At 39.2% G+C, this 12,936-nt stretch overlaps 1 protein-coding gene across 1 annotated transcript in view; it reads right to left on the bottom strand.

Moving 5' to 3' along the window:
* Nucleotides 1–9,326, bottom strand: part of SGCG (sarcoglycan gamma) — an 86,657-nt gene extending 77,331 nt beyond the window's left edge. Inside the window, exons 1-2 of the mRNA XM_058547843.1 lie at nucleotides 9,122–9,326; nucleotides 7,764–7,958 (exon numbers count right to left, since the gene is read on the bottom strand). Of these exons, the coding sequence (XP_058403826.1) occupies nucleotides 7,764–7,958 (195 nt within the window). The 5' untranslated portion in view covers nucleotides 9,122–9,326. The remainder of the gene's footprint in view (nucleotides 1–7,763; nucleotides 7,959–9,121) is intronic.
* Nucleotides 9,327–12,936: the final 3,610 nt, after the last annotated feature.

The raw sequence follows: 12,936 nt of genomic DNA, 5'->3' as shown, positions 1-12,936 counted from the left end.
AAGTTGTGACATCAAAACCATAAAATGTTGGGGGGGAGAGTGTAACATGTAGAGCTCCTGTATGCATTTGAAGTTAAGTTGTTATTAGCTTACAATAGACTGTGATGACCATGTGGCCAGGCCTTGGTGAAGGCAGGGAGGGAGGAGAAGAGGAGGCAGCCAGCTTGTTCTTGCACTGAGTGAGTGTCTGCCACCAGTGTGGTCTCTGTAAACGCAGTCAGAACACCGACGGCAAAACGTTGCTCAGTGGAGCTGTCGAGCATGTTCAAAACAGGGAACAGCGAAGAAGAGAAAAACTCTTCCACAATCTATGGGCCAGATAAAACTTGATTGCCTTCATTCTTACATGGTGTTGTTTTCCAGTGGGTAGAGACTGTGTTCTTTTGGGCTCATAACTGATTTCCTTAGAGGCCTGCCTCCAGTTGACAATATACTGCCCTTCCTAAGGAAACATGCCTGACAGAGCCCAGAGGGAGCCGGGCAAACCCAGGGCGTGGTAGGGGTTAGGGGCACCTGCGTGGTGCCTGCCCACCTCTCAGCCATTCAGGGAAGCAATGTATGTTGCTGAGCAGAGGCATCTTAAAATATACTGTTGTATACTAAATATGCTAGACATTCTTTTTCATTTAACTACTAGATATTTTAAAATAAAATCTCTGTCCAGTCTTATAAAATTCATATTTGTTAAATTTTGAACATTCTACCAGGAAGTATTTTAGTAGAAGTAATTTTTGTTTTGGCTAAATTTGATCTCTTCAATAAATGAGCAACGATTGACACAGACAAAAATAATTTCAATTAGTACACGTCACCTTTTCTTTATGAATTAATTCCCTTGTATAAAATGTAATCCTATTCAATATATTTGCCAGTAAGACCAGCACTGACACGTATATGGGTACCGAGGTGGACTGCTCTTTAGAGAAAGTGTCAATGTCTTATTTGGTATTATCTCATTTGGGCATATTCCTTCTTCTGTCTCATTTTACCAGTGAAGGAATAGAATGCTTCTATATTACAAGCCATGTCAGCCCTGTCAGAATAAAACATTAAGAATGATATAATAAACAATGTGAAATCTAGATAAACAGCTCCAAGTAAGTAACACTATCTTCTCTGAATATAATTTAAACTTTAGATGACCCTAAACCTGGTCTGCAACCGAGAAAGAATCCTGCATTACTCCCCAGACCCAATTAAGCAGCATCTCTTGGAAGTGGCTTAGCAATATCCATTTCTAACAAGCTTCACAGGTAGCTGTCATGCACACAGAGGTGAGAGCCACTCCTCTCGCTCCCTCATGTCTAGCATCCTCTCTAAGCTGCACTTAGGAACTGGATTATTCTGCTAGTCCTTAATCACCTTTGCTCTTTCTGGGTTGCCTCACTTCCTTCTGTATTCATTTGCTAAAAATGTGTAACAAGTTAATTAAAGGAGGTAAGAAAAATGCTCTCATTCAGTCATTCAATCACTATTTATTCAAGAAATATTTATAGAGTATTGATTTTATGCTAGAAGCCGGGTCTACCAGGTTCAACAGATGTGATCCTCATGGGTGAGCAGACATTAAACAACCACAGAGAAATATAAAATTTTGATGGATGCTATGATGGGGAAAATAAACCAGAGTCGTAGGAAAGAGAATAATAGGAGAAGCCTGTCTTAGACTGTGGATGGGAATTGTCCAGGAATATCTGTACGAAAGAGTCATTTTGAGCCAAGATTCTAATGTGTGTGTGTGTGAGGGGGCACACATCTGAGGGGCTGTTGTAAGCAGAGGGAATAGAACGTGCAAAAACACTAAGAGAGAACTAGACAGAACTGAAAGAGTGAATGCAGTTTTTAGTGTCACAGGAAGGGAATCCACTCATCAGTTCTCATAATAAGACTGAATACGTACACTGGAGGCATTTCCTCGTCTCAGATTCCTATAGAGCTTTTAAACAGCTGGAGGTGGCAGGCTGGTATAACCAGGATCACTGATCACTCGGTCCCCATGGTGGCTGGGTGTGCCCCTCTCCTCCAGATCTCTGGCTCCCCATTTTCTGGCTTATATCCTGACTGATTTCCCCTCTTTGGCGTTGGGAAAAGTCAACGCTAGATCACTTAAGCGGGGGACACAGGAGGGATCTTCCATTAGAGCAGCATTGCAGCCCGTCTCTGTACCCTAGAGCACGAGGAGTGACTGGCATGGCTGGTGAGTTAGGAAACGTACCAGACTGTCAGCTCAGCTCCTCCTTCCCTGGGGATCTGCTTGCCTCCAGATTTCCATTTTGCTGTTGGTACAGTGAGGCCCACCAGGAAGTATGGCGAGGTGGTCAGGTCCCTGCTCCTGTAGTGGGTGTCTGCAGTGTTCCCATGCTGCCTGTCACTTGCGGGGTGACCTCTCTAATTCTGAGGTGCAAGACACTGGGCCAGATCTAAACCCAACCCGCCAATCAGCCTTTATCAGTGATACAGATGTGATCTTGAGCTCCACTTAGCCAACTCTTTTTCTCCCTTTCAGTTGGTTCTGAATTTGGGTGGGAAAAAAGTAGTATTTATTGGGTCCCATAAAACCTCAATAGGACTTCTCTGGACATAGCACAAGGACACCAAATCTGTGTACTGCCTTCATGGTACTACTTTCTGTATGAGTGTGGGAAAGCTCTGAAGACCTGGCTTAGGTGCTCCTGATTTTCATAGATCCTGTTATCTATTAAAATATGCCTACTGTTAAAATCACCAAGATAAAATATATAATGCCGTAGTTGCTAAAACTCAAGCTCATGGGATAATTATTAGGATAAACTGAGTTAACCAGGCATGAATGGATTGTGCAATCTATGTATATATTGTTATGAGTTATTAAAATCAAACGGACAGTGCCTTTTAAATACAAACTTTTTTCATAATAAATAGTACACCAACATATATTTTCAGTGATTGCCTCAATTATGATGAAATTACCAATCTACCATAATAATGCATCCAAGAATATTTTTACTATTAAAATAAGCACACATAATAAAAATATTTTCAAAAGGAAATAATTTACTTGATAAATAATGTCCCAGGTAGTAAATGGTTAAAATATACATTATTAGATTAGGCTAAAATATTATCTTATTGCTGCTTTCTCAGTTATTTAAAATGTATCAATATTCAGCAACATAAAGATTAAAAAATTAAATAGTTCTCTAATAATTAACGGCTAAGAATATAGATCATCAGGTAAGTTCATTTAGGTACTTTTAAAGTTTTTCTGTTTGTTTTTTCTTTTTGTTTGTCAACATCCAGGAAAAGAGAAATTGAACACTACTTTGCATAAAGGAGTAACACTGTATTAGTCCTCTATTGCTGTGTAACGAATTATCACGAATGCAGCAGCTTAAAATAACCCGCCTTTCTCATCTCACAGTGTCTGTGGGTCAGGAGTCTGGGCACCGCTCAGGGGCCCTCACAGACGCAGCTGAGGTGTCAGCCAGGCGGGGTTCCTTTCTGGAGCTTGGGGTTCTCTTCCAAGCTTGCATGGTTGTTGGTATAGAGTTCAGTTCCTTGTGGGAGCAGGAGCAAGGTCTCCATGTTCTTGGTGGCTGTCAGCCAGGGGCCATTCTCAGCTCCTAGCGGCTGTTCCCACTACTTTGCCATGTGGCCCCCTCACAGACCCTCTCAGAACACGGCAGCTCATGCCTTCAAGGCCAGCGGAGAAACTCTCTCTCACAAAAGGGCTCAGTCTCTCTTTAAAGGTCATTTACCTGATTAAGTCAGGCTCACGCAGGATAATCTCCCTTTGGATTAACTCAAAATCAACTGATTTGGAACCTTATTTACATCTGCAAAATCCCTTCACCTTTGCCATATAATGTAACCTAATCCCATCACTTTTGCCTTATTCTGTTGGTTAGAAGCAAATTACAGGTCCTGCTCACACTCAAGGGGAGGGGATTACACAGGATGTAACCCTGAGGGTGAAGGTCATTGGCCTTCTTAGTGTTCTACCACAAGCATAAACCAGGTAGAGTTTTAAAAAGTGAAGTAAAGATACTTAACAATATAAAAGCAGTTTAATGATTATTATTATTATCATCAAATTAAGTTTTCATCATACAGTCCAGATTATCATGGAGATAGTGTGCAATATACTACATTCACACTTACCCAAAGAAACAAAAGCAAGATTATGAATCTTGATCCTCCCAAATAAGACAATAATACTTGTCTAAAATCCATGAGTAAAGCATTAGACAAAATCATCAAATTTCACATCAGGAAGGACTTGGGTACCATCTGGTATAAATCAAGTATTTTAGAAATGAAGAAAATAAAGGTCATTGAGATAAACAATGTATTCAGGTTTTCCTATGTAGTTAGTACAAATAAATTTTCCTCATATTTAGAGAGTTCATAAAATGCAATAGCTAACAAATGGAGATTTTAGAAAATATGAGTACAAAGGTGATATTTTAATGACCTTACATGACCATTGCGCATTCAAAGAGCCCATAGTCATTTGCATTTGCATAGTCATTGTTGCAGTGAAATGCAACATCTGCATTTCACTCTGAGTTGCTGAAATCTTCTTCAGACGATTATATAATCACAGGGCTGAAACAGATGTATTTAGATGCTGTCTAATGCCATTTTCCCACCTTCCCCTGAGTGATCACTGGCTGCTTAACGATGAACCACTTATCTAAGGAAATACCCAAAGAGGCCTCTAAGTTTAACATATTTACAGATAAGGGATATCATTCTATACCGCATGAGCACTGTAACTAAGATTGCATATTCGTTTTATGGAAGGAAAACATAATAAGGAAAAATGTAATTAATCACTTTATTGCACTGATTTCTTTTAATAGCCATTTTCCTGACTACCTGATTTAACTATTATGATGGTTAACATGGAATATTGTAGAACCATTATGCTTACCATCAGTTGTTACAATTTCCTAAATATTCCTTGATATTCAACAGATATCATTTATAGAAATTATGTTAAATTCTTTTACATGAAGTTGCAGTTGTAAGAGTAGAAATGGATTTGTGAGATACTTGTGATTTGGGGTCTCTGTAACCCAGTGCAGAGGCACGTAAAAGCTGTTTAAGACACTTTCATTTGAGTTCAGATTAGTTCTCTTGTTAACATTTAACTCATGTCTCCTATTCTTTTATCTTTTTGAAGTTCCAATATTCTTTGGCATCCTTGTGTTTTCATTTTGTGATGTTTTACTTGCTTTTCCCTGTAATTTGACCTTGGCACTTTAAAATATATATTACTGGTAGTTAGCTTTGATGTTTCTACAGTGAAATATTAAAGCATGGTGAGGTGAAGAAGTGGATTGAAATGATAGTACATAAAATAATAATACGTCATTGCTATACTGTTGGGGATCTAAGCAGAGACAGCTTTGCTAAACTTTGCTAATTTAAGAAATTATGGTTTTCACTCAACCCTGACTAATGACTGTCTGTGTGGGTGACAGGTTATTATACTGAATTTAGGTAGAGCATTATATTACTAGCTGTTATATGTTCAAAATTTTATAGCTCTGCAAATGTTGAAATCTGACTTTACCATTTCAGAGCCAAACTCCTCCAAAGGTTTTTGTAGTCATGTTACTTCCTTGGTACCTACGTATTCAAGAAAGGACGTTGGTTTATACATGAATAGAATAAAAAAGAAAATTAAATTTCACATTGATCTTTCAAACTAGTAAAAAAGCATTAATTAATTTATAGTCTACAGCCTCGTAGCATATGGAATAGTTATAATAACGAGGACTCAAGCTCACACACGTATGAGAATTACATCGTTTGTGTCATCCACTTTGAGAACGACTCACAGTCTACCCGCCGTCTTCTGAGGAGGGCCTGCCACTGTCGGTGGGATAATGCCTTGGTGTATCTTGCCTTTCGATCTCATCAACGTTAGTGTTGGTTGGCGTTATTTTGTTGAAGGGCAGCACTAAAAACCCCTGAATATTCACTACCGATTGACAACAGGCCCCTGACGTGGAAGGCAATACCGTGTCAAACAACCGCGTCTCACTAGAAAGGGCAGGCCCTGAAAAGCCGCAGCGACGGCAGGAGGACATCCGCCCGTCTCGGGATTGGCCATCCTGCGGTGGTGAAGCGGACTCGGCTGCTGGCACAATTTGATCTAATCAAAATTTATAATACCTAAAAGTTGTTTTAAATGCTACAATGTAAGACAGCAGCACAAACTAGACGTACTGTCTCTTTACATTCACATACAGTTCACAAAAGTAATTCACACATATTTCTAATATAACGCACATCTTTCTTCATTCAGGAGGTATTTACTGAGTGTCAACCATGCACCAGGATCACAAGGTGACGACAGCGCTCACAGTCCCTGGTACTAACAACTGACTATTAAGGTCTGGCAGTCCCAGGCACAGCGGGGCCGTGGAAGGGCTCCCCCTTTCCCCCAGGCCCCTCCACCGGGCTCTTCTCGGCGCATTTTCTCTCTCTGTTCTGCATGATGGAGGGGCTCCCTGCTCTGAGGCGGGGCCCTCCAGTCAGAGGCCACCCTGACAGACCCCAGAGTTCATAATTTGAGGACTTCAACCTTAATTCAGTCTCCAAAAAAATGTTAAAGTATTTTACATCTAGAAATAAAAATGTAGATGGTGTACAAAACATATATGTTGTGTTACTTTCATAAAGTAAAGCTGTCCAATGGAACTAAATACTATTGTGATACTGTAAAAGCACTGTTTTTGTACATTTTAACCAAGAAATCACAACTTAAATTTGGCTAATTTAAATATATTTATATATTTATTTATAATATTTTATATTTTTATATTAAACATATTAAATACATTTATATTAAATATATTAACATATTTCAAGCTATATTTTGATTAGAGTGGTATTTTATCTCTGTATGTGTGTGGAAATATAAATATTTATTTATTATGTCAACAAAATAAATAATGTGTTTACTGGGTATAGAAGTATGGCAGAACAGAAACAGTTGCATAGAACGTGAAGGACACTGATTAATGGAAGGCATTTCAGACTGAATGCTACCACTACTGTTCCTGGAAAGAGCCCTGCCTGCATCACACCTTTGGGTGCAAGTGAGGAACAGATGAGCCACTTGTGGTCTTCGCCGCAACATTTTTGTTCTCGCTGTGCCTATCTTGTAAAATTAAGACACTCCATAGTAAATGAGTATTTTTTCAAAAAGTACACAAAATATTATCAGAGCATATAAAATTACCCAGCAATCTTGAAAACATGAGGATGTTTAAAACAGAAGATGAGTTCCTTAGGACTACTGGTATTTTATTTACTATATCTGTTGTTAAATGCTGAAATGTGGACCGGAATGTATATCAGAAAGGAGCTTTTAAAATAACGAGAAAGTACCTTCTGAATAGTAAATATTTATGAATTAATGAGATTAGGAAAACATGATTTGTAAAATTTTACAAATTAATGAATTAAATAATCATTAAGCAATCTCTATTCAATCAACTACAAACTCAAGATTATTACAATTTTCCCACCATGTAGAAATAATGACATGAGAAAAATTACAATAAAAATAGACAAGAAACCCAACACTATAGTTCACAGTGAAATTTTTTGAAAAGTAAATGTTACATGAATAATTTGCTACTGAAAATTCTGATCCAGCCAGGAAACACCAATTACATTAAAGGAAGCTGCTGCCAATACAGTGTGGATAAAGTGATACAGCAAACAAAACAAGAACATGCTTATCAGGAAAAGAAAATACTTACTGGGGAAAACCACATCACTTTAAGAATCCAAATTGTAAGAGCAAAATTCACAAGGAGGATGATGAGTAAAAGAAGAACAAATAAGTAGAGGCAACGCTTTCTCCAGCCATAAATGCCAATTTTGTAGACATGCTGGTTCTCTGGCCTGTCTATGTGGGTGCCCTCTGAGGTTGTAGTGTACTGTTCACACACCATCTGCCATGGGAGGGGGGTGGAAGAGGGAGAGGCGAGAGGGAGAGAGGGAGAAAGAGGGTCAGAGAGGGAGATAGACACAGAGAAGGAGAGAGAGATGGAGGGAGGGACAGAGACAGACAGAAAGAGAAAGAACTTGTTTGTCAATACTGATTTGCTATGAGTCCAACAAAATAATATTTTTTATCTCAATAATAAATTTTCAAAATTAATGATTTTAAAAAAGACAAATATTACTTTGAAACATGCCACTGTGTTTCAACCAGAGTGACATTTAATATGTCATCAAAATATTTTAGATATGAGAAATCTATTTGAAATCCAGTGACCATATTTTTAGATTTTAATCAATAAATTCACTATATATACAGCTTTTAAAATTCTTCAGGGTTAAACTTGAAATTGAAGCATCAACCTAAAATAATCACGTTCTCAAATTCTTAAAAGATTCAGTGGGAAGAAAATCAAGCTGGTACCTATATAGCTTTTAAAAATAGAATTCCATTATTCACCTTTATGTCAAATGATTAAATTACATCTTTCTTCAGCTACTAAATTACTCAGAATTAAAAAGCCACTTTATAAGATACATACCACACTAACTTTTGCCTTTAAAAAAGTTGCCAAATATTGACCTACTTCGAGAGATCAGAAAATGTATATGTACTCAAATGTATACAAATATTCATTGATATAAATTAGAGTAAGAGTTTTAGTAACAATTGCAACTCTACAAAGAGATTTTTAAAAATTATTCATTTTTCCCTTTATACAAAGAAAAAAGTGGTTTTAATTTATAAAATTAAGATCAAGATTATGAAGACTTTTCTGATTGTAAACGTAGTGAAATGATGAATCAGAATATAAAATATTCTTCTCTGAGATTTTTTTTAATGCAAAAGTTATGCATTTATTTTTAGGAATGGTTTGGAGGTGTCCTTATTTAAAATAAGTCATGGTCTAAAATAATTCTTTAAATCTCTTTCCAACTTAATAGGGATTTCGCCATGTTCTAACCGATAGTATAAAACTGAGCTATTCATCACACAGTATTTTCAAATACTCAGGACTGACAATCTACATTATTCAAAACCTAAACGTTTAATGATTTCATAATGGCCTTATCTATTTACTCATTTCTCTGAGCTCCCTTCAGTCGTCCTTACATTAGAAAGCCGACCACGACCACCACCATCCGCCTAGTTGCTCCAGGCAGTCTTACAAGTCATCCGCATCTTCTTCTTCCCTTCAAGCTCCATGTCAGCAAGTCTTATCAGCTCTGCTTTCAACGTGTATCCCCAGTCTGTCTCCTCTCCATTTCCACTGCTGCCGCACGAGTGCAAGCCACTATGAACTCACATCTGCTCGATTGCAAAACCCGCTTTCCTTCTTTCCTCTCGAGAAACCATTCTGTACCCAATAGCCAACGTATAAAATGTAAGTAAGTGTCTGCCACTCGATAGTTTCAAATCTTCCAGTGGCTCTCCCCACACTGAGAATATCCAGACTCCTCCATCACTTACCAGACCCTGCATGAAGGGCCTTTGCTTACCTCCTTGACCTCACCTGCTACCATCTGTCTTGCGCTCACCATGCGCCACCTACGCTTTAATAGACCAGGCTAACTCTCACCTCAGGACCTTTGCCCTGGGCGTTCTCTCCACCTGAAAGGCTCTGCTGGCTCCTTCTTAGCTTTCAGTAGCAGCTCACATGTCATCTCCCCAAAAAAGCCTCTCTGGACACCCAGTCACTCTCCATCACATCACTCGATTATATTTACTTCAAAGTGCTTGTCATTATCTGAAATAGTTGTAGCAGTGCCAGAATTCTGTAAAGGATAGGCCAACAGACTGCAATTGGATTGGGAAGGGTAGCCAGAGTCTGAATTTAAAGCAAGTGCACTATTTTACAGTATTGCTACAGATCAACAATAACAGTAGTTTTCTAAGAATGTGTGTGTATACTCGCACATACACACAGTTTGCAACTGCTATATAGTTCTATTCCTATATATCGTTTCCTATGCTGGTATAACAAATTATCACAGACTTAGTGGCTTAACCCAACACAATTTTATTATCTTACAGTTTTGGATGTCTGAAGTCCGAAAACGGGTCTTCTGGGGCTAAAAATCAAAGTGTGGGCAGGGCTGTATTCCTTCTGGAGGTTCTAGGGGAGAATCTGTTCCTTTCTTTTTGCAGCTTCTAGAGGCTGCCCACACTCCTTGGCTCCAACCTCTATTTCTGTTGTCACATCTCCTTCTCTGACTCTGACACTCCTGCCTCACCCTGGTAACAAACCCTGTGATTACATTGGGCTCACCCTGGGTAATCCAGGATACTCTCTCCATCTCAAGAGCCTTAACATAATCACATGTGTAAAATCCCTTTTATCATGTAAATTCTGGGGATTAGGACATGGACATCTTTGGGGGCCATTATTCTGCCTACCATAGAAAGCTTTTGTTCACACCTACATAAAATTGAGAAAACTTGAATATCCACTGAGACAATTTTGTTGTGGCTTACAGGAACGCTGATAGCAATTCTTAGAAGAGTAGCCCTTAAACCCCCCTAATTCAGCCAGGGGAGCCTGTTTTGTTTATTTGATTATTCATTTGTTTACTGACTTCCACTCTTTAGAATGTAAACTCCATGTGAGTTTTGGTCATTGCTGTGTCCCTAAAATAGTGCAACTAACAAACAATAGGCACACAATAAGTCTTAAATAAATGAGTGAATGAAATAAAGAACTGCTGAATTTGACAAACATTAATTGAGTTGCCTGCCAGGGATGACTGCTAGGAAATGGGGCTAGATGGATGAAGTTCTCTGAGGTACATAGTAAATAAGACATTCTATGATTTATGAAGATGCTCAATCCATTAAGAAAAGATTTAGTACTTGTGGTTTAAGTCCAACACTCTTCGTAAACAATGATTGTAGATGACGAGCTAATCCCAAATGGGATGCAGGCTAAGCGGATAAAAATAAAATATGCTGTCTATGCTAAAGTATTTTCAGAAATGACACACTGGGAAGAGGACCAATAATATGTAAATATGAGGTCTCCAGTATTTTAAATATTGAAAGAATACTAATGAGGATAAACTATACAAGATTGGAAAAACAATCTTAGAAGGGGCGAGCCACCATCCTGTGGCCTCTGAGGACAATGACTGTGCTTTATCACCATATGCCCCGGCAAACAGAGGGTGCTTCACAAACATCTGCAGCCCCAGCCCCACTCCTCCACTCCTCTTTACAGCAAAACTCCTTGAGTGAGTGGACTATACTCACTGTTGCTCTAATCCTGTGTCTTCCATTCTCTCTAGAACCCAACTCCAAACAGGCTTTCACACCTAGCACTCCATTGAACTTGCTCGTGCAAGCTCACCAGTGACCTTCATGTTGCTAAAAGAAATGTGCGTTCACATGACCTAGAGTCAGCACTTGGCATATAGTCACTGCCTCCTCCTTGAAACACTTTTTCTACTTGGTTTCCAGAAACTCCACTGGGCTTTCTTCTCATTGCAATGGCTGCTATTTCTCATTCTCATTTGCTGCTTCCTGCTCATCTCCCTGCCCCAGGCTCAACCCTTGGACTTCTCCTTTTTATATGTATTTACCCCTAGTTGTGGAGGCATCTTTAAGCTGAGGACTCCCCAGTTCCTAGCACAGACTCACCTTGAACTCAAGACTCCTATGCCAGTTGGGAACATGAAACTTCACTCGTCCCAAACAAAACTCCTGATCTCATCTCCCCATCCTGCTCCTTGTAAAATTTTTCCCATATCACTAAATGGCAACTTTATCCTTCAAGGTGCTCAAGTAAAAAAAATCTTAGAGTTGTTCTTAATTCTTTTTTCTCTCCATACCACATCCAATCCATCAACAAATCTTGCTACCTTTAATCCAGAATCCGACCATTTCTCATCATCCTCTTTCACCTGAGTTATTCCAACAGACACCTAACTGTTCTCTGCTTTCATCCGGAAACCTCTTACCATCAATTTCCAACATGGAGGCTGGAGGAGTCCTTTTACAACATCAGTTGGATCATGTCCCACCTCTCCATGAAATCCTCCTATGGCATTCTATTTCACTCACAGTAAAAACCAAAATCCATACCCTGACTGGCATGGCCATCCTGTCTTCATCTGTTGTCACACTCCCCTTTATTCCTTTTGCTCCAGTCACATTGGTCTGACTCATTCATGTCTATTCCAAGCATGATCCCATCTCAGAGACTTGGTAGTTGTGACTCCCTCTACCTGGAAGGTCTTCTCCCAGATAACTGCATGGCTCCCCCTTTACATCACTCACCTCTCTGCTCAAAGATCATATATCACTAGAGCCCTCCCTGACCACCTTAATTAAATAATGACCCTCCACTTATACCACTGTGTATCTCTCTATGCTCCCTCCTGCTTTATTTTTCTCCTTAGCATTTAACTCCAGAAGACATCCTATATATTGTACTTACTAATTTTATTGTAAATGCTCACCTCACCACATATAAGCCCCTAGAGGGTAGAGTTTTTAACTGTTTTGTTATTTTGTTGTATCCCCAGCTCCTAGAACAGTGCCTGACACATAGCGTGAGCTCAATAAATATTTGCTGAATAAATTAAACACAAACGTTGAATGGATGAATACGCAGATAATTTCAATTTAAATGTACAATAGGCATAAAAATAAGTTGAGAGTTACTTCAGAGTCCCCTCAGCTGTTTATAATTAGTAAGTTGAAACCCACTCACAATGGAGTCCAGTTAGCGCATTAGTCGTTTACTGAGAAAGAGACTCAGTAGGCTCCACTACAGCCTGCTGAGGTTCTCCCGGGATGAGGAAACCGGGGAGGCGCTCTCCTGAGTCTACGAGTCACCCCACATCTGTGCCCCTGCTTTTTGCAGACAGTGTAAGAGGCAGGACCCCATTTCCTCAGCAGAACATACTGATGACAGGTTGACCTGCCTTCTA

The sequence above is a fragment of the Diceros bicornis genome, chromosome 9, assembly GCF_020826845.1.
Source record: "Diceros bicornis minor isolate mBicDic1 chromosome 9, mDicBic1.mat.cur, whole genome shotgun sequence".
Lineage (NCBI taxonomy): Eukaryota > Metazoa > Chordata > Mammalia > Perissodactyla > Rhinocerotidae > Diceros > Diceros bicornis.
This window is presented reverse-complemented; position numbering and strand designations above follow the sequence as displayed.